The 25,382-nt window shown below is 37.5% G+C and overlaps 1 protein-coding gene across 1 annotated transcript in view; it reads right to left on the bottom strand.

Moving 5' to 3' along the window:
* The window catches only part of LOC108390996 (phospholipid scramblase 1), a 28,125-nt gene extending 4,397 nt beyond the window's left edge, over window positions 1–23,728 (bottom strand). The window contains exons 1-7 of the mRNA XM_073232233.1: window positions 23,204–23,728; window positions 16,430–16,455; window positions 12,332–12,412; window positions 8,191–8,435; window positions 6,685–6,727; window positions 3,989–4,209; window positions 2,332–2,493 (exon numbers count right to left, since the gene is read on the bottom strand). Coding sequence (XP_073088334.1) covers window positions 2,332–2,493; window positions 3,989–4,209; window positions 6,685–6,727; window positions 8,191–8,435; window positions 12,332–12,412; window positions 16,430–16,442 — 765 coding nt within the window. The 5' untranslated portion in view covers window positions 16,443–16,455; window positions 23,204–23,728. The remainder of the gene's footprint in view (window positions 1–2,331; window positions 2,494–3,988; window positions 4,210–6,684; window positions 6,728–8,190; window positions 8,436–12,331; window positions 12,413–16,429; window positions 16,456–23,203) is intronic.
* Between the last annotated feature and the right edge of the window lie 1,654 nt (window positions 23,729–25,382).

Raw genomic sequence — 25,382 nt, 5'->3', positions numbered from 1 at the left:
CTCTGTTGATGTGTAATCAAGTACTGAGTGATGAGAACCAAAGCAGTTCTCATGGCTCGGAGCCACCTTCACACAGTTTTGGTTTCCTTGAGAAGCGTTGCATCCTTGGGCTAGACTCAAGGCTGGATAATGATGTTTGAGTTCATTGTAAGTTCATTTATTCAATAAATTCGAGAAGTGCCTTCTTGGCATTGCTCTTGCGCTGTTACGCCTTGAGTCCCCTGGCTGGTCCTTTCAGATCTTCCATATCTCTTCGTTTCTCCTCCCTTGTCTGCGGCTCAGAAGCATGGAGGGGACTGACAGCATAAAGAACCACATGCCTGCTGTGAAGCCCTCGCTCGGGTTGGGAACAACTAGTAAACGTGGGGAAACTAAAACCAGCTGACACACTTTACTAGGGATGGGTGAATCAGCTTTTAAAAAACGTGACATAAACTTGATATGAAAACAGTGACAGTCTGGAGTACTGTTCTCCAACGTTTATTCATGCTCACTTCCACTGTAGGCCCAGTACACTTCCAGCACATTGTTAATTAGGCATGGCCATGTGACTTGTGTGACCAGTGGAAATTAGAGAGATGTGGCATAAGCAGAGATCTTAAACATGTCTAAGCTGTTTGGCCTGGCTCTTGCTCTTCAGTGACCAGCCACTAGAGAAAAACATGATCCAAATAAGCTGTTCTTGCTACAGCTCCAGAAGACACATACCTGGGGCAGACTTGAGACCAATTAACAGGCTAAGTCAGAGTCATTTAGCTGCACCAAGGTATATCCCTTGAGGCACAGCTGACCTGAAGACCCATAAGCATGAGTATAAGTGCCTATTTTCCAAGCCAGTATGCTTTATGGATTATTTGTTAGGCAACACAATTGTGGCAAAATGGATTAATACAAATTCCTTCTTGTACACCTTAGTGTTTACCTACTAACAGCTGTCATCTAAGCATTTGAAGCTAGTAATGAAACCTTATGGGTTTTTTCTTAGTTATTTTTTGAAGCATTTTTAAATTTAAATAGGCAAAAGAGAATTTATCAGCCACCACAATCCTACCACTAGACCTAACAGATGTTAGCATGCCCCCTTGTGATTCCTATAGGAAGAAATTTAGAAATTCACCAAAATTGTGTAGAGTAGAACATACAACTTTTTTACTGAAAGATTCAGAAATATGAATTATGACTGAAAAGTTAACAGAACTAGATAATTTTTAGCTAAATTCTAGATAATATTTTAAAAACAGAAAATTTACAATAAAATGATTTCAACTTCTGGAAGTAATAAACTGATATAATTGGTAGAGGTATTCTAAAAAGAAATTAATAGGTTCATCTCACAATATGAATATAAATGCAAAAATCCAAATTGTACATCAGCACACAGAGCCCAGGTGACAAAAGAACAACAGCCCTTACACAGAAAGCTGTTATTACACACGAACTTAGAAAGCCTTTACAAACACATAGTCTACATCCTCCTCTGACACACACACAATGCATATCCCTTTACTAGTCTTTATAAAAATCTCTATTACATCACATGTGTTTTCTTATCAATTGCCTTTCTCTCTCATTAGACTCTGAAGTCAGTGAGGGAATGGATTCATTTTTATGTAACTGGGATCTACCAGAGGAACTGAAAATCAGGACTAGAGAAGCCTGGCAGTTTTATATAAGGATGAAGCTGGATTAAAGACATTTATTTGGGCTATGATGCTAAGCCATCTGTTGAAAAACTGCTGTGATGAAATTCCTGCATGTAGTAAATAACACTGATACACTGTGGCTTACATTGGTCAATTTAATATAAGGATAAAGGAGAAACCAAGAGAATCATAACTAGTTATTTAACTGGATTGTATGTCTTACATGATCTTTCTTAAAACTCTTTGCGTAAGTGAGCTTTCTGTAAGAACTCCAAGATGTTAGAACTTATTGAAGAGGGTTGAGGGCACTCTCAGCCTGTGTTTCAGACTAAGGAAGGATCCAGATGCTCTGGCAATCAGACTTAGATGACAAGGTTAATGGGTTACTTTAAATGGTAAATATGTAGTGCTTCCATAAGGAAACCCTCATGATTAAATGTTAGATGCTCTGCTTATATTTATTTGACTATAAGACTTTGCTTCTGTTTTTCCCATTTAGCATAATCAATACTGACAATTAATCTAAGCAATTAACACCTCTCTGACCAAAGTCAAATGTATAAGCACACCGTCTCCCTCTTGAGACGTTAGGATACACATATTTATTTAATATATTTGTATCATGCTGTCAAATTATATTATTCTCACATTAGAAAAGCAAGCCCATAAATGTTAACACATTTCTTACCTCGAAATCAACATCTGCACAACAGCTGCACACAAGACATGGGCCAATAATTTTTAGTATGTCTTCTCTCCTCTCATTTTTAACTGTAAACTTTGGTAGGCATGGGTGCCACATCTGATTAACATAACCTACTGGTATACCAGGAGGAGCATGGATTTCTATCTACAAAAGCAAAAGAATATATATAAGTCATAATAATAATGTCTGATAATAACTCATCATTTGAACACTTTCTAAGTGTCAGGCACTATTTTAACCACAATTTAATTCACATCGCATCCCTACCAGGTTAGTACTGTTATCTTTTTTTACAGAAGTAACTGAAGAACAGAGAAGTTAATTAATTTGTATCAGATTTCCCAGCTGCAAAGTGGAAAAGATGAGACACAAACTCAGGTAGGCTGCATGCATAGTTACCACCCTAGAGCTCTGCTCTACTAGCCTCATCCTTTTTTAAAATTTCCATCTGAAATTATGAAAAATGTCTAAATGATTAAGGAACTCTTTTAAAACAGTGGCTTAAATTAGGAATGCAGCTCTGATCAGTGGTGCAGTTTTCAAATATAAGTGGCAATTTTGCTCTACTAACAAGAAAATGGGGCCCGGAATCTTGGCTTGGGTACTTAGCTGAGGGACCTTGAGAGTGCGTCTCTGTGTGCTCATCTGTAAGTGAGGACTTCCTAGGTCCAATTTTTATGATCAAATAGTATAATGTATGTTAATATGCTCTTTATATTGTACAGCAATTCTATCAAACTCGTGTTTCCTTACATACTAGATAGAAATTATTATAACTACCAAATGATATGGAAAACAAAGTAATTCAGTATGAATAGCTTCAGTTATCTTTTTAAAATAAGTGCAGTATTAGACTTCAAATATCTATGTGCTTCCAAGTGTCTGTCATGATCTCATAGCTACCTGTATGGAATGACTCAGTGACCCAGCAGTGCTGGTCTCAGGTCATTGGGGATACAGGCAAAGGCCCACTTTCCTATAAACTCTCTGTGTCCTGGTATCTCCTCAGATCCATGTTCTCTATCAGTGGCTGTCAAGTAATATGAAAAAAACAGTTGGGTCTTTAAATAGAGGTAAAGGTACTCACAACCAGTGTATGCCTATTTATTACCAGGCCTCAAATATATTGGCTCTTTTAATGGACAAAATGAAAAACAAAGGAATTGAGATTTTTTCAGAAGGAGCCTCTCCTAGGTCTGTTCCTTAGTAGGTTGGCCAAAAATTATAGATGAACACATCTCTTCTTTTCCTCACGTTTCTGTCCTTTTGCTCCTGGTATCACATTGTAGGATACTCTGCGTAGTGCTCCTGGTCTGGCATTGGCCAGGCCTCTTATCGATCATTTCAGGGAAGGGACTTGACCAAAGGGCCCTATTGTCTCAGCTTTTCATGAAGACCAAGAAGTCTGGTTTCTGACCAGGTGTTCAGCCCCACAAGAAACACCACCCAGGAACAGGGGGTCAACTGCTCACTGTTTTTCATCTATCTGCCTTCCATCCCATACAGTTTACTCCCAAGCATAAACCAATAGCTCATGGACCTATTTTCCTTGAAGTCTCATTTGATTATGTAAGTTCAAAGAAAGGGTAAAAATTCCTGCTGCACCACTCTGCAAAGGACCCCGGTAGCGGTCACCGACCTCCTGAAGGCAGCAAGGACAACAGCAGCTGTCACATGCCAGTGGCCTCTGCAGGGTCATGACTTCTCGGTTCAAATTATCAAGAATCCGAATGGTGAAGGGCCTCGAAGACCCACAGCAGTTTCGAGTACAGAAATCAGTATCCTCGACTGCGAAGTAAATCATCTGTCCAAGGCTATTCTTAATTTTGTATTTGTTATTAGTTTCAAAACCTGTTATGACTAAAAAAGAAAAGAGAATCATTATGACTATTATGTTAAAAGAACACTGAATCTATCCTAAGACACTATAACATCTAGTTATACCATTTTTAGATGATGCTTCAAGATACACAGGTAGGAAAAGAAAGGTGTTTTAGAGATGATTCAGAGGAAAAAAGGCAAAGTGGGAGGAGGAGAGGGTATTAAGGTATAGATAAAAAGAGTCCCTTTGTGAGACATGGAAAAGAAAACAACTCTTATCTTCCTAATTCCACAGACCTACAGCAGAAAGGGAGACTTCCTTGCTGAGGAATGTGCAGTGCTAGATGGCCACTGTCCTGCTGGTGTATGCAGACAGTGTCTACTTGCTCAGTATAGTTTTCATATACTCAATTTTGAACAGGATACAAGATGATTGCTCTGTTTATGCTTCATGAAAAATTTTATCAAATACTGGTTTCAGATTTTATTTTATATACCATATTTGTGGCTTATCTTTTTTTATTACATAAGGTAAGGTGATGAGAGGGCATACTGTCAATGGACACAAACAAAAAGGGAGATAGAAAAAAATGGAAGGTGAACAAAAACATCACATGAGCCCAGGGAACTCTTGCTTATGAAGAACTGGTTCAGAAAGGAGAGATGGGTACTGAACTACTCATTAGAAACCTTTCCTTTTCTTAGAGCCAAGGAGCAATTAATGGCCCTGTAAGTCCATGACCCCACTAACTTGGGTCATAGATGTCAAGAAGCCACCAAAATAATGAGTGATTCAAAGATGTATATGGAGACAAAAACTACTCTCTAATATCTACAGGATAGACTTTCAGCCAGACAGATGTCTTTCACAATTCTATCATCAATGACCTCCCTTAAGTATCTTTGCTCTGACTCAGACAGGCCCTGGACTCCTCCTTTTAAAAATCACCCTTGACCTCAACATCTGCCAGTCAAATGTTTTGTGAGAAAAATATTAAACTGATTAATGGCCTGGAATCTATCACCTAAGTGTTTCACTAAGTACTTTTATCTCAAAATTCTTCACTTTGCTGATGTGTGAAATGAGACCAATGGACTTACACAATCTATTTCCTTCTAGTTACACAGAAAATGAAAACAAATAAAATAATTCTATAGGTATCTTTATTGTCTATCAAGTCTTGAACAGTGAAATACATAAGTGCCTGACATAAAATAAACTGAGTTATCTCCATCTCTTTATACTACTCATGATGTTAAAACATAGACTTTCAGTTTGAGACAAAAGAAAATAAAAGACCTCCCTTTTAAAAAAAATGAAGCATTAATAACTACTAAATTTGGAACTTGCTTATTATTTAATAATTAATAATTAATACATACGTATTTCACAAAAATATGTGAAACATAATTTTTAATGGGATGCTATATAATGTACAATGTCTGGTTTTTAGGATTTATGTCAAAAATAAATTCCCTAAAAAAAAGTTTTTTTAAAATTCAGATTACAAATTATAAAACAACAGAGAAAACTATAAACAAACTAAAAAAAGAGAGAACATTATAAATACCTCACAATGTATAATTAATTTCAATGTATAATAGGCAACAATTACATATTCTAACCAAAACTGTATCTCTACTAGTACAATTCACGTTATAATTTCTACCAGTGGGAAGGAACTTTGCAAAGAGGGGAAGGATTTAGCTGATAATATTCTAAAAACCAGTGTAGTTCTCATTAAGCTCTTTATATCTAGAAGAAAGACACTATGGTTCATGAACCTATCCAGGTACGCTTTCCCCTGACAGGAGTCCTGAAACATCTAGTGGCTTCCAAGTTTCTCTTGCACCTGAGGAGCACTGGGCCCAAGGAAACATCCTTTGGAGTCAGGCCCCATTCACTGGAGTGCTGTTCTAGAAGTCCAACTCTAGGCCTGCTGGTCAATGCCCTCTAACACTGCAGTAGCCCTGCATCCAAGGTGACAGTCCACAGCCCGTGGAACAATGGTTCTACAGGTTCACCTCAATTCCCATGATGAAGTGTGGGCAGGAATGTGATTTTCCAAAGCATACGCATCCAAACTCAAGATGTTTATTTGATGTGGAGATATGCTAAGATAACCAAACTACTGCATGTGGCCCTGTACAATCTCAGGGAAAACATAAGAAAACACCTAAGGTGATAGAATTCAGGAAAAGTGATGGAAGCACTGAAGTGATTTCCAGAGAGAAGCGAGAGCAAAGGAAGTTTTGACTGATTTCCTTCTAAGTTAGGGTCTATATCATGAGGACAAATAACCACAGTAATACTATTTTACCATTTGACTCTTAATTTCAAGAAATAAGCTATTGATAATCATCATTCTTTTGTATCAAGAAGGGAGACATTTGTAAATAACCAGGTTTAATCATTCTACATCAGTGGAAGTATTATATTTTGGTTGTTGATATGCCTTATCTACATAAATGTCTTCTCTTTCTAGAAATATGATCAATATGATGAATACATACCTTCCAGAAGCTCAATTTGTTGATGCACCAGTATCTGATCTATCTGTTACAGTAGAAAAAAAAATTAAGCTGTAAGTATATATCACATTTTTTAAGCCAACCAAATTAACATTTGTGTTATCTATTAAAGAATGCATATAATCAATTATCAATATTTAATATGTAAACTTAAAATACATTTTTAAATACTTCTGAACTTTTATGCCTAGAAAAGAATAAAGCCAAAGTTAACATATTTTTAATTGAAAAATAAACAATGTATTCAGTACTAATGTGGGCAAATTCAGGTCAAATCGGAATTCCTGTAAGAACTAGAAAAAACTGCTCCTTCTGGGAAGTGCTTAAAAAATATTAAGGCCTTTTCATCCACTTGAAGAGCTCTCTCTACAAATCTAAACATGTTTCTTTTTATGTGTACTTGGCATCATCATTTATAGGAGGTGATAACTTCCCTTATGTATTTCTGTAAGGCCTAATTAAAAAAAACTAGAGAATTAATGAACTACCAAAAGTTCTTATAAAAATGCTGCCCAAGTGCATTGTGGGAAATTAAATTCATTCATGCAGCATGCCAGGGAGACAATGTATTTACTGAAAATAGTCAATATCACAGGAATATTTGCTTGTTTGTTTATAGGTAAGACACATAGAATTTCATATTCCTACTTTATTTACCAGATTTCTAACAACAAACACTAGACCTCACATTGCTGAGATAAAGTTATCATGTGATAAATAAAAATCCAGGAGGTTTTTTCCCTCCTTGGTAGCATTAATAAAATTGGGTCTTCCAAATAACAAAAGCATTATAAACATGTAACCTTATTAATTATAATTAAAAAGTGAGTTATACACAAAATACTAACTCCTTTTTTGGTACAATTGTTGAAGCTCAGTACTAAATTGAGTTTGATGCTTCTTTCCAACTCCTTAGATATTATTCAGTGTTGGGCTTACAAAGCACAGTATCCATAACTAAGGTTCCAGAAGTAAAATGCCATACCTATCTCCTTAGCAGTTTGATCCTAAATAAATTATGTAACTTCGCTGGACCTCAGTTTTCTCTTCTGTAAATGTTGGTAATTAAAGCACCTGTATGACAGTTTCTAAAAGGACTAAATGAGTTACTACTTGTATTATACTTAGGAACAAAGTCTAGAAAGTAGTGCTTAATAAAGTTATTGGCTTTTTAATCACAGATGATAATCATAGGAGACACAATTTTCCAAGACATTTGTATTTTGCTTTAAAAGTAAATCTGACCTAGAAGAATTTGTGTTAAGTATATATCACATTTTTTAAGCCAACCAAATTAACATTTGTGTTATCTGTTAAGGAATGCATATAATCAATTATCAATATTTAATAGGTAAACTTAAAATTTTGTAACAAATTTGTTAACAAAAAAAAATGTTTTACCATTTCAGACTTTAGTGAATTAGTCATATGTTAATCTCCTTAAGTAAACTGGAAGCATAGTTTTGTTTTTTTATGTGTTGAAATTACCTGACTTAAATATTCCAACCCGGGTGGGCAGTCTGGTGGAGGCAGTGGTACTGGCATCCACAGTACCTGTGCAGGTCTACCTGGCTGATTATACATTGGCTGTTGTTCGACAGGAAAGCCCACTGGGCCAGCACCTGAATAACCAGCTGGTGGGTATGAGTATCCAGCCTGAGGGCCAGGATAGCCAGCCTGAGGGCCAGGATAGCCAATCTGGGGGCCAGGGTAGACAGGATGTCCTGGAGGTCCTGAAATATGAACAAGTGAAATAATTTGTAACTACACAGAAAATTGGAAACACAAACTCTTTCAGTTATCTTTTAACTAAAATTTTAGCTCAGAAATCCTGTTTCTATGAAGCATTGGTTGTGTTTTTATCTTTGAGTGGTTTTTCAGTGAAGTATCTATGATTTCATATCCACTTCTTTTTTGAGAGTTTGGGGCTGTGAATAGAGCTGGCTCAAGCCTTACCCTTATCATTCAAAACTCAGATAAAAATATCTTGAAACCTAAGAGAGTGAAATAAAATCAACAATGATCTAGATTTACCTACTTAAAGATTCTGGGATGCCTTCATGCAAAAGAGAGATGACATTGAGTAGAAGGCCCAAAATAAAGGCTTTGTGCCAACATTTCTGGGACCAAAGCACTCTGTAAAAAATGATAACTAGAGAATTGTAACAAGTGGAACCTCCTGTATATACAGAATGAAGAGTAGTTTTGTCCCCTTAAGGAATATTTGACCAGGTCTGGAGATGTTTTGACTGTCACAACCGGAAGGGAGACTGATACTGGCATTTGGTGGACAGAAGCAACAGACGCTGCTAAATACTCTGACGTGCCAGAATAGCGTCCTGAAAAAGAATGATCCCTCCCAAAATACTATGGTGCTGCTGTTGAGAAACCCTGGTGTAGAGGTGAAGACATGTCATTCCTTCCAGTACTGTCCAGATACTTGTTTGGGTTAACAATTTGCCTGAAGTTCTAATCTACAGTGTGTTCCTATCCTGAGACCCTGATCCTCTACATGAAAGAAAAAAAATCCATCACAATACTCAGGTTACAAATTTAAATCTCACAAGTTAGCACCCTGGAAAATACAATTTGAGAACCTAGAAAGGTAAAAAGTTGCAATAGGCAAAATTGTCTTAAGTATTTATTAAGCACAGTAGAGGAATAAATTTAATAAATGTATACTCTGTATTTTATGTGAATTTCTGATGACAATGAAACTTTATAAGCTTACATGTATAGACTACAGAGTAGTAATTCCATAGGAATGGAATATAATTTCAAGGGAATGTGTTCCACAATATTTTAACAGCAAAAGTATGCGAAATTTAACACTTTGATCAGGCAATTTGTAAGTATTTCTGATGGAACACTGATGACAAAGTGCATACACTATTAAAGAGAACGACTTAGAAGAGAGACCAAACTTCATACTAACATCTTTTAAATAAAGCTTTTATAATTCATTCCTTCTTATAATGAATTAAATATTTACAGATGATCCATAATGTGACTACCTTTGTTCTAGAATCAGAGGATAACAGGTATCAGTAAGGCAACAAGAGCTCATAGGCAGCTTATGGGAGAGACAGAAAAGATTTTCTTTAAAGATTTCAGATTGATCTGATGAAGAAAATACATGAAGGAGAGGGAAAGGTATCAAAAGCTATCTTATTTAGACAGATAATATTTATGCTGAGACAAAATATGAGAAGGGGAATGCTTTGTGTAAAAATCTGGTGAGAAATGATCCAGGAGGTATGAAAACCAAATGAAAAATCTCCAGCTTTAGGAATGAACTTGGCATGTCTGAGAAAGAGAGAACATGGTAGAAGAAACAACAGAAATGGCAGTCAGTAAAGAAATAGGAGCAGTTCATCTAGGAGCTCTTTAATAAAGAGCTTGGACTTTTTTCCAAGTGTGATTGACACACCTTAGAGGATTTTAAGCAGAAGAGTAAGTTCCATGATCTGATTTGTATTTTACAAAGTTTTTCGGAGTAGGGAATATTGGGATTTAAAATGAGAAACACAGATGCAAGCTCTGCCCTTGACTCCTGATGGGAGATAGAACTCTATCCCTCACTCCAGGGATCTGTATTGCCAGCGTGATTTACTGATTAACTGGAATTCAAGACAAGCATTTGAAGGAAGGGACCAGGGTTTTATGACTACACACACTAAAGGGAGCTGTTTGGTTGGGGAGAGGGAAAGGGAAGGACGTGGGACAGCTTCCCTGAGGGACCGCCATTCAGTGGGCCAGTAGCACAGAAGCAACATTTCAGAGAAAAGTCCTGGGACAATAACAAATACGCAGCTTCTACAAACCTATAAAAAGGCTAAGTCTACCTGAAAGGCACAGAACCAGGCTTAAGAGGCAGTTAAAGAGAAGGCAAGGGAGCCTCTCAGGTCTGGGGGACTAGATTAAGCATTTTGGCCTTAACCCTAAAAGCAATGGGAAGCCAAAGCTGTAGACACTGAATATTGTCTGTGATATGATATGCATTTTTAAAGATTACTGGCTATAATGAAAAGATCATACTATAGGCAAGCCAGTGGGGATGAGGAGATGTGGGTTAACTGGCTACATTATTCACATTATTTTAATTTTCTCAGGATGCTTGGATAGAGAGTATAGTTTATTAGCTCCCAAATCAATGGATTAACCATGTAGAATTACATGAAATTTGGATATTATTTTCCTTTAGAGAAAACTCAATTGATTTAACATCATTAATATAATAGCAAGTATTTCTCATTTATTATTTGTTAACCATTATGCTAAATGTTTTACATATTCTGTCATTTAATCTCTAAACCAACATGATTAGAAAATATTGTCCCCAATTTATAAATGAATTTAATTATGTATCTCCTACTTTTAATTAGCTATGGGCTAGATTAACTCTTTCTCCAAATGATTTAGATGAATATTATAGACTTGCTAATATTCTAGAAACACCAACTATATAATTTACAGCAGCGATTCTTAGTCCTGGATGCACATTAAAATTATCTGGGGAATTAAAAATTACCAATCCCTGAGTCCCAGTACCTAATCATCTGCTTTAATTTTCCTGGGATAGTGCCCTTGTACTAGTGTTTTTAAGACTTCCATATAATACTTAAGTGCAGGTACCTCTGATGATTATCATCTTAGAACTTTAGAGCTTTTCTAGCTTATCTTGTAAATGCAAGCATCTGGATGAGATCCAGGCCCCATTGGGAGAGTTCTGGCTTGAGAATTAAATGGCCATTCAGCTTCCAAGCAGTTTTTTGTCTGTCTGTTTGTTTGTTTGTTTGTTTAGAGTAGAATACAAAATGAATACATCCTTCTGCCCAATTCTTTTGATCCTAAGTTTCCAGGATGGTCTCTCAACATGTGGGTAGCCTACTTACTTGCAAATCTGGGTACACTGTGAACTTTTACCATTTAGTAAAATTCTAGTAATTTTGAAACTTCATCTAAATGAAAACCTCTGGAGTCTTTGATGTATTGGTTCAAAGGAAAAAGTAGACATAGTATGTAGTGATATGACTCAATTACTTTTCTTAGGTTCAAGGCACGATTCAGCATGTGTACAAAGTAAAGCCTTCATATCTGTTACTAAATCAAAATGAGCGAGGTAGCCATTTCTATTGCTTTCAGCTTCTACTTTAAAGTAGTCATGTCTTTTCTGTGAGTCTCACTGACCATGATTAACCTCAGCTAATACATGACTCAAAAACACCCAGTTTTTTAATCCAAAAACCTGAATATTTGAATATGAAAAATCGGAAAATCCCAATACTGAGAACAGACAGATGGACAATCAATACAATCTTTTACTTAACATGCAAATTTTGGGGTTTAACTTATTTACAACCTCATATTTCACTTATTAAATGTAAACTATCATTTTTATTAACTCTATGTTTTTACTGTGCTGTATCCATAAAAACTGCTTTTATCATTTTTATAATATGCAGTCCAAAAAAAACCATGAACAGTTAGGCTGTCAATTACATTATTGTGCTTTAAATAAAAGGCACTATGAAAATAAATACACACATAGAGACAGACACACACACAACATGCACTCTTTGGGGAATATAAAAAATCAATTAGTTTTGTTTTTTTATTCTTATTTTACCTTGGAATGCTGCTGTAGGATACTGAGGAGGACCCCCGGCTGGGAAATTTGTTCCTGAGTCAGGAGCATTCTCTTGCACATCTGCAATTCAAGGAGAGGTAAACATATATTTGCTTTAATAAAACATAGATGAAAAATGCCTTGTCTTTAGATAATTTTCATTTGTATGATCTTGTGCTACACTGAAATAGAAAAAGTGAATCCTTCACTTAACAAAAGCTGTTCCTGTTGTCAGAGTTGATTTGCAGTAGAACTGTTTCAAACAAATTCTCTTTTAAAGTAAGATAGTTGAGCAACTGGGGCTGAATTTCTAGTTCTTAAATATGCCTGATGAAGTGTTCATGTCTATACTTTGAATTTGTTGGTATTAGAAAAAAAGGATTGTTTAAAACAGCACATATAGATTGTGAACAAAGAGGTGAGATTAGTTGGATGTGGGGATGGTAATGGATTATGGATTATTTTAAAGATACCTATAATTATTGCTATAAAGAATTATTTTTAAACCATTTAAAATAATGCATATATTTCAGTATTTAAATATCATTTTTTATGTTTACTCTGGAAGTACCCCAATAAGGCTGAACCATAGGAAATTCTCAATTTGATTCTGACAAGAATCATAACTGGCTTAATTACAATAAATGTATTAAACTTTGTTATCTGCTAACCAATGTGGTATGAATAACCTTAATGTATGCACAAATGGTTCAACCTCCTAGTTCTTCATATTTTTGTTTCTCTAATCAATCATTTAGTGGACAACACAGACAACAAACACATATAATTTTTAATTAAGGCATCATTGATACACAATTTTATGAAGGTTTCACATAAGCAATATTGTGGTATTATCAAGTACCCCTCCACCCCACTGCAATCACTGCCCCATCAGCACAGTAAGATGCTATAGTTATTTCTTATCTTCTCTGCGCTATACTGCCTTCCCTGTGACCTACCTATATTGTGTGTGCTCATTATAATGCCCCTTAATACCCTTCTCCTTTCCTTCCCCCCTCCCCCTCCCCTTCCCTTTGGTAACTGCTAGTCCTTTCTTGGAGTCTATGAGTCTGCTGCTGTTTTGTTCCTTCAGTTTTGCTTCATTGTTATACTCCACAGATGAGGGAAATCATTTGGTACTTGTCTTTCTCCACCTGGTTTATTTCACTGGGCAAAATACCCTCTAGCTCCATCCATGTTGTTGCAAATAGTAGTATTTATTTCTTTTTATGCTGAATAATATTCCATTGTGTATATGTACATCTTCTTTATTCATTCACCTACTGATGGACACTTAGGTTGCTTCCCATATCTTGGTTATTGTAAACAGTGCTGCGATAAACATGGGGGGTGCATATGTCTTTTTGAATCAGGGATCTTGTTTACTTCGGGTAGATTCCTAGGAGTAAAATTCCTGGGTTAAATGGTATTTCTATCTTCAGTGTTTTGAGGAACCTTCATACCTCTTTCCACAATTGTTAAACTAATTTACATTCCCACCAGCAGTGTAGGAGGGTTCCCCTTTCTCCGCATCCTCACTAGCATTTGTTGTTCCTTGTCTTTTTGATGTTGGCCATCCTTACTGGTGTGAGGTGATAATTCATTGTTTTAATTTGCATTTCTCTGATAATTAGCGATGTGGAGCACCTTTTCATGTGCCTGTTGGCTATCTGAATTTCTTTGGATAATTGTCTGTTCATATCCTCTGCCATTTTTTTTATCAAGTTACTTGTTTTTTGGGTGTTGAGGCATGTGAGCTCTTTATTTTTGGGTGTTAACCCCTTATCAGGTAAGTTGTTGACAAATACATTCCTCCATACTGTCAGAGAATAAATATTTACTGAGCATCTCCTGTGTCACCCCTGAGTTAGGCTCTGGGGCTACACTGGCTCTGCCTTCATTGAACTTATGGTCTGGTGGACACTATGCTTAAATCATGCTCTCCTCTCTGTCATCATGGCTTGCTAGCTGTAAATTCAAATTAGTTTCTCTTTGAATCATGGGGACAAAGCATGAATATAGAAGAAAAGGTTGGTTAAACTTCAAATCTAATACATTTTCTACATACTTCTCTATCATGGGCCTTCAAAGACCACTTGACTCATGTGGTTTCAGCAGGGAGGCTGGATGGTGGGCCCTCTTTCTCCTCCATTCACTTGGCTTCATAATATCTTTAGATGAATGGAATCTATGATGATCGTGAAAATTCAGGCAATAGGGAATCCTCTACTTCAATCAGGGATTTTCTGTGAACAGACACTGCAACATATGCCAATTTGTCACAGATCCCTAAAATACCACAAGTCATCCACCCCAATCATTCCCTTCTGTTTCTTGGCTTTGATTGGCCCAGCTCCAAGGTCTCTAGCTATCAAGGTTCTGCCTAAAAGCCCCCACTCCCAGCATGAGCTGGAAATGACAGGATCAAACTCAACAGCTCTCAAGGAAACACACTGCAAATTTGACTTATAGACCTACCCTTATGTGGTATATCACACTTTGGCACCTTTTAATAGGTACCATTGTTTAAACGACAGCAAATACACACACATATCCAGGAGCTGATAGATTCAAGAAATTGGGACTTCATAATCTCTGGGGTTTTGGTATCAGAGCAATGATCCTAGTTTCAGGAATTTTAGGGATAATTTACATAAAGAGAAAATAAGTGAATGGGCAAGGAGTCAAGTAGATAGACCAAAGCACATATGAATTATGAATGGGTTTCTGCATATGTGAAATGCAACTTAAAATAACTTAGAAAAATCATAGGACTGTCACATTGTTGTAAAGACAGTTTATTTTTACTTTCATATATGTGTATTTTCATACATACATATATACTTCTATTTTTCTTCATGCATACACATATGCACACACACATGTATGAAGCTGAAGAGTGTAAAGGTGACTATGACTATGGCCAAAAAAATCTTTCTAAAGTGATTTGAATCATCTGAAAGCTTGTAGTAAATAAAATAGCTTAATACCATATAACTTTACATTTAAAATACTTTGAGTTTTGCAGCAGCAGACTCACAAAACCCAAGAATGGACTAACAGTTACCAAAGGGGAAAGGGACTAGGGAGGGATAAGGGGGAAAACGGGGCCTTACAATTAGCACACATAATGTGGGGGGGGGGGCATGGGGAAGGCAGTATATACAGAGGAGACAAGTAATGACTCTATAGCATCTTACTATGCTGATGGACAGTGACTGTAATGGGGTATGTGGGGGGGGACTTGATAATAGGGGGAATCTAGTAACCATAATGTTGTTCAAATAATTGTACATTAATTATATCAAAATAAATTTTAAAAAATACTTTGGTTTTGCAAATAGAATTAGTAATACAGCAAACAGTGAGAAGATCATGAAAATTTAGGAAGGAAAACTGAGGCTTCTGGTCCTAATGAGTATCTCATATATCTAGTGAGGCTGACATTGTGGAGAGAGAAACACTTCTTTGGTTTCCAAAGGAAGGTAAATAGGGAATATAAATCTTTTCAGGAAAAAGTATTTTGTTTTCAAATTTTTCCCCATTGTATTGTTGTTCTCTTTAGAATGTAATATTTTTAAAAAGACAAAGTCTCTTATTACATGCTTGGTCAATACCCATCTTAATCAGCATTTTCTTGAGACAAAAAAGCCAGAACATAACGATTGGTATTTATTTAAACCTATTCACATGTGTATGTATTGAGGACATATTTGAGGATTTTATTACGATGGACTGACATATTAAATTTATTATGTTAAAAAATGTGATTTGAACAATGTTTATGTATATAAAATGCACAGAGAAAGGGAAAAACTGATCTGAATGGAATATAAGTTACACATCGTATTTCTCAGTAAGCCTAAAATTTCTTAGATCTAAGGTTTTTTTAACTTTAAAGGAAAAATTAGTGATGGTGGATATATGTGTACATCTTCTCTAAGTCAAAACACTGAACTAGACTTTGGATTCTGGAGCACAGACACTACAAAATAAATTCTATCCCTTTAGAAACTGAATAAAATATTATGACAAATAACATGCTGACAAAAGATTTACCATTAGAGGAAGAAAGCACACACAAAGTAAATTACTTACTTTGTTTGTCCATGATTTGAAGAGTTCTGAAAAAGAAGACCTGAGATTAGTATGTCATCCATAAATTTACAGGTTGAATATAACAGTGGAAACAAGATAATCTGCAACTGCACATACACATAGGGTATGCATCTGGTGTTCCAGAATTTAACCCTTTGTTCTGGACCCTATTCCCCACTGCTGTGGTTCTGAGTAGGACTTCACAAGTTGTGGGTCAGCCCAGGATGGTTGGCAATTTCTGAACACCTTGGGAGGACAGGGTCCACTGGGCAGAAAGCTGCGAAGGAAACATTGTAAGCCTGAGACCACATATGGTAACCAAGTTAAAAACTGAGTCTTTCACTTCTGCATCCACGGTTGTTTTGTTGCCCTTGTCTAGCTTGGATTAATACTTAGTCTATAGGCACAGACCTGATCATCTACATTTGCCCTCTTACAGCACTAAATTATGTTTTCTACCTTTATCTGGCATCTACCTACCACTTCAGCATTTTATTAAAAATAATAATAATAATAACAATAATAATAATAAGGGAGAAATATGGGATTCACATATAAATCAACTATAAAAATCAAACGAATAATCATATTTGACCTGATTGTTTATAGTTCATGATGCATGATCAAAACCGAAAGTTTCTGTGATGACTGTTCACCATGTAAGAACTTATTCACTATGTAAGAATTTGTTCACCATGTAAGAACTTGTTCATTATGCTTCAGAAGATTGGAGACTGTTGAGAATTAGCCTTGGGGTTGATTAATGATTGTGCATTGAGTCCCCTATACAGAATTTTATTGTTGTTAACGACCATATGATCAATAAATATGAGAGATGCCCTCTCAAAACAAAAAAAAAGTGGGGGGGGGGGTGAAGAAAAAAACAAAAACTGAGTCTTTCAACCTACACAGTATAAAGGGAGCATATTTTCCAGCACCCGGCCTCAGAGCTGGGCTCCAGGCATGGTTCAGCAGGATGCACAGACAGATTACCTATCAGGCCACACTACGGCAAGTATCTCCAGATTCCAGGTTCTGTGGACATGTTCTGCCCCACTTGGACAGTATATTTGTAAAGGCATGATCCTTTGCTTATGCTTCAAAACATACTTTTAGCCAGAGAACCCACTCTCAGGAGTTGTTATAGTTGTAGCACCATGACAATCCAACCAAAACTTTGTGCACTCATTTCAAGGACAGAAAAATAATAAACAGTGAACTCAGTACTTCTGCCTTCCTGGGCCTTGATCCCATCAAACACTTTCTCACTACCACCTGTCACTACTTTCCCCATCTTTGCACTTGAAATCCCAACTCCCTATATATATGCCTGTTAATTTTAATTTACACATGAGGCAAAAACTCTTACCTCTTTTATCTTGGAAACACACACCAGTATGAATCATTCCTGCCCTTTCCGGGCCCTCTCGGGTCATGCTGCCCCTTTACTAACTCGTCCTACTGGGTCATCCTAAATGGTAAATAAAATCAACTGATGCCTCTATATCCTTATCTAAAATATGTTTAAAGAGGAAACCACACCCCTCCTCTCCTTTGATTTCTTTATCATTGCCTACTTTAAGAAAGAAATTTCATAATCTAGTAAAACTCTAAAGAACATTTCAATTATAGTCACCTCTTAATTATATATACTTAAGAAGTTCAGCAATGGTTAAATAATTTCAGAATGGGTTTACCTGGACTTAGAACAAAGCAAAAAAATTTGAGTTACCAATTTGACTTTCTGAATTTTCTTAGGATAATAGTAAGCTGAGTTTTCTACTCAGAAACCAACTGCTCTGGAGATACGCAGGATATAAGGGCAAAAAAATTAAAGTGTATGTTTTTATGATAATTTATAAGATGACCAATAAGCTAAGCATAGGTACCCAAAGTTGGCTAAAAGCTTTCATAGGCCACATTCATGTTTTAGGTTCTATTATAGGGGAACTATAAAAGGAGACTAAATTCTTATGTACATACCAAATGCCATGATTACTTTTGTCAACATGATCTGAGATTATACATTAAAATCTATACCTGCAAGAATACTTTAACAGATAGATATATATGTAAAATTAAAAAGCTGACTTTCTGGAGTAGAAATAGGTAGTATACCTTAATTAATATGCTGGACTAAACATCTCTGAAGTTTTCAATCTGCCCTCTGTTGCTCGAAAGACACCACTCTGTAATATGCTTAAACAAAAAATATTCTATGACCTTTAACCAGTTAAATAGCAGCTTTAAGGTATATTGTTTCCATTATTCTCCCCTTGCCTACAATGTCAGAAAGGCACCCATTTCAAGGACAAAGTGTCAATAATACTCAGAGGAGGAACACAAGTAAGTACCCCCATGTGTGTGTGGGGATTATTTTCAAATAACTTAAAAAATACTTTTTTATTTTTAAAAATTAAAATGTTTTAATGAAAAATATTTTTTTCTTAATATTGAGTCATTTGAGCCTGGTAAATCCAGTGCCAGTCAGAAAGAAAGGATGTGCCAGAAAGAGAGGGAATTCATCAACATGCTTCACACTAAGAACCGATGTTGGGTTTAAGCAACGGATGTAGGCATTTCAGCTCTATATGCTCTATCCTTTGTCAAATGGCTACCAATTACGAATACAAGAATATTTATCTTTCATAGAATCTTTGCACAAAATTCCAAGGAAGAGAAACTAAGCAGACTTTAAAACAGAGCTCCTTTGTTCATTATTTGCTCTTTTTCTTCTTATTTGACTACATTATTTTGAGTCTTAAACTATACGTTTGTGAGAATAAGTATCTGTTGAGCAAACTACTGAAGAACAAAATCTGGGTCCTTGCTTTCTTGGAGGTTTGGAAATTTTCACAATTACATAATATTTCAAGCATGAAAAATGGTATGTCATCAGATTCGGTGCAAAACGTTAGGTGACAGTTGTATCTGTATGAATGCTAGGTCGAATAAAGCACTTGTGGAATAAAGATATCCACCATGTTTATCCCTGTCCACTCATATCTGCTCTTTTAAGGCTGTTCTGATTTCTCAAACTTAATGGACTTACTACGAGACAGAATGTCACTCAGTTTTGGAAATTGGGCTGAGTCCTGGGTGAACTAATAAGCTAATTAATGAACATGATAATGCTACTTTAAATAATGCCTCCCACTACTCATAGTAAGAGACAAATCCCAGAAAGACTTCTAAAATAGAGAAAATCATACTTGTCCTATACAAAAAAAAGGCTCTAACAAAGTCATGTTATATATTTTACCACTGGACTCATTAGTTCAAAACAAATACACAACTTCAAATTATAATCTGATTATTACACACTTCTTCCGAACCCTGTTGAAGAGGAACTTCTGAGGAGAGTAAAGCATCATATACCAACCACTGTAAGACCCTTTGCTGATCTGGGCTACTTGATAATTGTAACCTCAACCAGCAGACAGAAAGAGAAATAGTGCCCATGATATCCAGTTAGAGCTCCATAATGCATACTACAGTGAAACCTTCCGACCCATCTCTTGGGGTCTGGAAATTTTTATCTTACTGTTTTCAAAAAGCATTTGAAAAAGTAATGTAAAACCTGGACTCCAAGGGAAGCATCCCTAATTTTGGAATATTCTAAATCAACTGTGTTTATAAACTAGGCATAAAGTACATTTGGATTATTTATTCAGGTTTAATTCTTAATTGCCTAAAAACAAACCAGTTAACATTTTTCTCAGAGTCTCCAGATGGGGATATATGTTCTGAATTATTTTAGCAAAATTTTACCACTCTCAAAACAATCAGAGATTTCTCTGTCCCTAACTCCCTATGAATAAGTGAGAATGACATGAGTAGGGGAATGGGGGAATGAAGGGGAATGGAGATCCCGACACCGGCTGAAATAAGTCACAGACGAAGTAACTTCCATTTGTTCAGCTTATGTTTGTAGGTAACTTTTGTGTCATATAAAGGTTTACTAAACATCTATCGACAAAAACATTTCATCTATTGAACTGTGATTTGTTAAAAGATAAGGAGTGCAAAAACAGGTGTGTTTTCACAAATAGGCGGGCCAAGATGTTCGTGAGCATTTGTGGACACCAGGATACCACACATACAACATAGGGCATGGATGTGGGGTGGCTGAGGCCGATTGGTAAGTCAAAGTACCTGGTAACAGGGTATCTTCCTATAAAAATCCACTCCTGTACTTTAGGTTTAAAAAAACAAAACAAATATGCTCAGAACCATGTTAGGATAGCATTTTATAGTAATGCTATTTTTTTTTCAAGTAATCTAGTTGAAAAAAGCAGATATTACACCAATTGGGACCAATTGAGAGAGTGACTGTCAAGTGTTCTACAAAACTAACAAATAAACCAGAAAAGAACTTTATGTTAGTTAGCCTCATTTGTTGGCTTTATTACTCCTGAAAAGCCTTTCCTGACAACTCAGAGCTCCCTCACAAATTTGAATGGCTTCCTTTCCTCCTTATAAATGACATAAACCTAGAGAGATTAATATCTGCCTAATGTGTTATACAGTTCACTAACTAGTTCAATGAAAATCATTCATGCCTCATGTCCTTTGCATTCATATCCTTGGCTTACTGAAAAAAGACATTCTCACAAATTGTCAAGTTTTCGTAAAATTTTTGAAAGACTATTTTTATGGCAGGTTTCTTATGTAAGGCAAAAAGCATGAATTTCAAAAGTACCAGAGGCCACTTTGGTTTTACTAGGCTGGGCAAGAGTTTTTTGTAAACATTTATTGAATTCAAAATTTGGGAAATGAAAAACACAGTTGTTAATACTGATGAACTACTGTGCTTTGGCTTTTTAAATTTAGAGTTATTCAAGAAAGTGCAACAGTGTGTATACACACACACATAAAAAGCACATATACATTTATAAGTATGTATATAAAGTCACATGCCTTTTTCAAAGAACGTTGACTGAAGGTATAAAGCACATAATGCACTAAAACAAAATGACAATTGACAATACATTATTACAGGGACTCAAGTTCTATGAAGAAAATTAATGGTGCTCTAAGAGTTACAGGGGCAGTAATGTCGATGGTGGTGGAACAGAGGTGTTTGGGGTATGGGGTCCAGGGGAGAGTGAGGCATTAGGGACAGAGGGGAACTGTGCAGATAGAAGTCCTGTAGCTGGAGGCAGCTTTGCTCATTCAAGGGAATGAAAGGTTTGTGGGTTACAGAGCCAAAGAGGGAGAGATCATTAGACATGAGCATGGAGAGGTGTACAGGGGACAGTTCTTACACATTTAATGTCTCTACCTGAATTCCAGGCCAGAGCAGTTTGTTTTTGTCTGACGGCAAGTGCTTGCTGACTCAATAATGTATACAGTATGGTTTCATTCCTTTCAGTCAGAAAGAACAGCTCCCTTACATAGCCGAGGGCTGCTTAGTCTACAACCTAGCCATTTATTTTCCATGCCACTTTTCTACCAGCTGCAGAAAATCCCTTCAATTCCTTTCTCACTTCCTTGTGTTTGTGCCAAGTGTTCAAAGACCTACAGTTGTTATACTTGCCAGGGCGGTATTAAGAGAAAGTTATGATGTTAAAAAATTTCAAGGAAGAAAAGGTGAATCCTGAATCAACTTCACACTTCACACTAAGACATACAAGTGATTCCTGTACAAACCATGTTTCTCAAATTGCTAAACTAGGAGAAAAAAGTGAGTGCCTGTTCCTGGAACCAGGAAGTGGCCATGCCAGGATTTCCAGGAATAACCACAATAAAACCATATGGGGGTCAGATAGTGAGCTTGGAGAAACATAAACTATCAAATATTAAAAGTAATTAAAACTAATTACTGAGTACTCTGCATTGTCGGACACTGTCAGACAACTAAAATATGTAAACATAATAACTCTAATTCTTGTATCTCCTTTTTAATCATTACACAATTTCAGAGATGAGGCAAGAAAGCAAGGTGGATGAAGAAACTGACTCGAGTCCACAGATACTTGGAAGAGGCAGGTTTCAGTTCAGGCGGATGTACTCCTGTGCTAATGGTCTGTCTTAGCCTCTGCTAGAAATTGCCTGTCTTTCCACTTCCTCTGGTATTCCAGAGTGCCTAGCATGTTTGGAGCTCCAGTCATACTTCTGTTTATACGTACTGTTAAAGGACAGCTAGCAGGCTCTACTCATCAGCCGTCTAATCCTCCCAACATGCGGGCAGATACTGAGATCAGGTTCTCGGCGCGGTGAAGTACGGTACTAGATGGACGCTGAGCCTGCAGGGCGGCTTCAGGCTGGAAACACCTTGTCAGTGGAAAGGTCTGGGGCTGGGGTACCTCTGTGGCCAACTGGAACCCTCGCTGAGTCGCCGCTCCGCTTCCAAGGACTCTTCCCGCGGTCGCTGGAACCCTTGCCGCTAACGTTTACCCATCAACCCTCAGTTCCCCGCGACCCGACGGCCCGGCGCCCCCTCACCCCGCGCCCTGACAGCCCCACCGACCGGCTTCCCCTCTCCCCGCGTCCCCACTGCCCGGTGCTCCCTCTCCCCGCGCCCCCACCGACCGACTCCCCTGCGCCCCGTCTCCCCGCGCCTCGACAGCCCCACCGCCCGGCGCCCCCTCTCCCCGCGTCCCCACCGCCTGGCTCCCGCCCTCCCCGCGTCCCCACTGCCCGGCGCCCCCTCTCCCCGCGCCCCGACAGCCCCACTGCCCGGCGCCCCCTCTCCCCGCGCCCCGACAGCCCCACCGCCAGGCGCTCCGCTCCCCGTGCCCGCGGAGGACACCCCGACAGCCTCCCGCCCACCTGTGCCTGCGCTTCTCCAGCGGCGCCCGGAGTGAGACGAAGTCTGGGCACCTGGGCGCCGGATGGCTGCCCCCCGGTCCTTCGGTCGCTGGGGGACTGAGCGCGGCTGGTTACCCGGTCTTCCTGCAGGTCACCAGGGAACGGGCTTCTGAGCAACCTCGGCGTGGGGAAACCCGCGGTTTCTGGTTTCGTTTCCGGGATCCTGGGTACACAGAGGGGCTTCCCTTCGGGCCGCAGTCTTGCTTCCTGGGGCGTCGACTCCAGCTGGCACATAGAAAGTCTTTAACGAGAGGGGAGTGGCCACCTTCCGGGCGCTAAATACCGGAGATTTCGTGCACAAAGGCCGTGACTTCCACCCTTGGGCTTCGCATTGCTCTCAAAGCTTGGGCGCAGGGGGCGGTTCAGAGTACGAGGAGGGGGCGAGCTTGTTTTTCTCTACAGCGCCTTTTCTCCTTCGCTCTCTTAACTTCCTTGTTTCCGTCTCTTTGTCCCTCCTGTCTCTCCTCTCCCTTTCTTCCCATCTATCCCTGCCCCCCTCTTTTCCCACCTAACGATGTTTTAACTCCTTTTAAGAGTCAAAGAGACCACGTGTATTTAGAATGTTTAATTCCCACCTCCACCCCCACCCATGACTGGCGTACAGGCCCAATAAACAATTTTTTGTTGAACTGAACTGAAGGATTCATCGACTTAAAAAAAAATTATTTACGAAACTAACACATAATCTCCAAACAACAAAGCCTAATATGGAGAAAAGCGAAACGTTACCTTCACTACCCACTTTTCTCCACATGTACTCTAACAGACACTTTAAGATTTACTAAGAGAAGAGGTAGGTGAGAGGAGACAAGAAGGGGTTGGAAGGAATTCCGAGAATAGAAGGGAAACTGAGAAAGAAAGAAAGAGAAGGGAGTAAACCAAGCCACTTTGGTATGAATCCTTTCTCTGCTCTGTGACTTTGTGCACATATAATCTGTGCCTCTTTTTGTAATCTGTAAAATGAGTGTAATAGTAGTATCTACCTCATGATTTTTCTGAGGGTTAAGGAAGATAAAATATACAAAACGTTTAAAGTGATGCTTACCACAGAGTAAGCATTAAATAAATAATCTTATATTAACAAATGTATATGTACCTACATAGGGTTCTTTACATAAATAGGATTATTTTACACAAGCTGTTCTCCGATGTGATTTCTTCGCCTTCTGAATGAAGCGTGTTGGAAACCACCTTGCCATTAACACACATTGTATCATTGATCTAATCAGCCTGGTGTGGTTTCCAATTCTACAATTACAAATTATGCTATAGACGTCCTTCCACATACCTTTCTGTACACACTATAGAAAACCTCTTTCTTTTTTCTGCCAATAAAGTATGAGTGTTTGTTTTTTCCACATCTCTTCAGTTCCTGAATTGAATTCTAAATGTTTGCTACTCTGATTCACAGTATTACTGTTTTTGTTAATTTTGTTAGTGATGTTGTATAATTTTTCCTGTAATTATTTGACATTTTACCACTTTATGCTATGATATGCCCGATATTTAATAGAGTTTTCTATTGGATTGGGATTTTTTTTTCCCCACACTGATTGTTGTGTCTTTTATATATTGTGGCTTGACACTCTCATCTGCTAAATAAGGTACAATTCTTTTATCTAGTGGGCCTCTGGTTTTTAAAGTTGCTTTCACGATGTCTTATTTTTAATAAATCTCTTATTGTGCTTTCACTTTTAACTTCTGAAATTTGCATCTTATTTTAGAAAGCCTACTGTACATCAAGGCATCCGAAAGGATATCTTTCTTAACAGCTGTTTATAGACAGTTGCCAAGAAGTTGAGATTTTCTAGTTATCTCTTTATTATTTCTTGAGACTTGTATTATGGCACTTAAGTACCAGCCAGTTTTTGCACGTATTTTACAATTACTTAAAAAATAGGTGTTCTCTTAAGTTGTTGGGTATGGTATTGTATTTTTTTTTGTATAGGTCAATTTGTTAATCATGCGGTTACTTCAGCAAATTCTTTTTCTTGCTTATTCTATCAATATTCAGAGGAATATTAAAATCTCCCACTGTAATTATAGATTTATTAATTTCTTTTTATTTTGACTTTTTTCTATGTCTTTTGTGGCTATGTAATTAGGCAAAAACTAATAGTAGTTATTTTATCCAAGTGAA

This window comes from Manis javanica, chromosome 3 (genome assembly GCF_040802235.1).
Source record: "Manis javanica isolate MJ-LG chromosome 3, MJ_LKY, whole genome shotgun sequence".
Lineage (NCBI taxonomy): Eukaryota > Metazoa > Chordata > Mammalia > Pholidota > Manidae > Manis > Manis javanica.
Note: the sequence above shows the minus strand (reverse complement) of the source record. Positions and strands in the feature narration are given on the sequence as shown.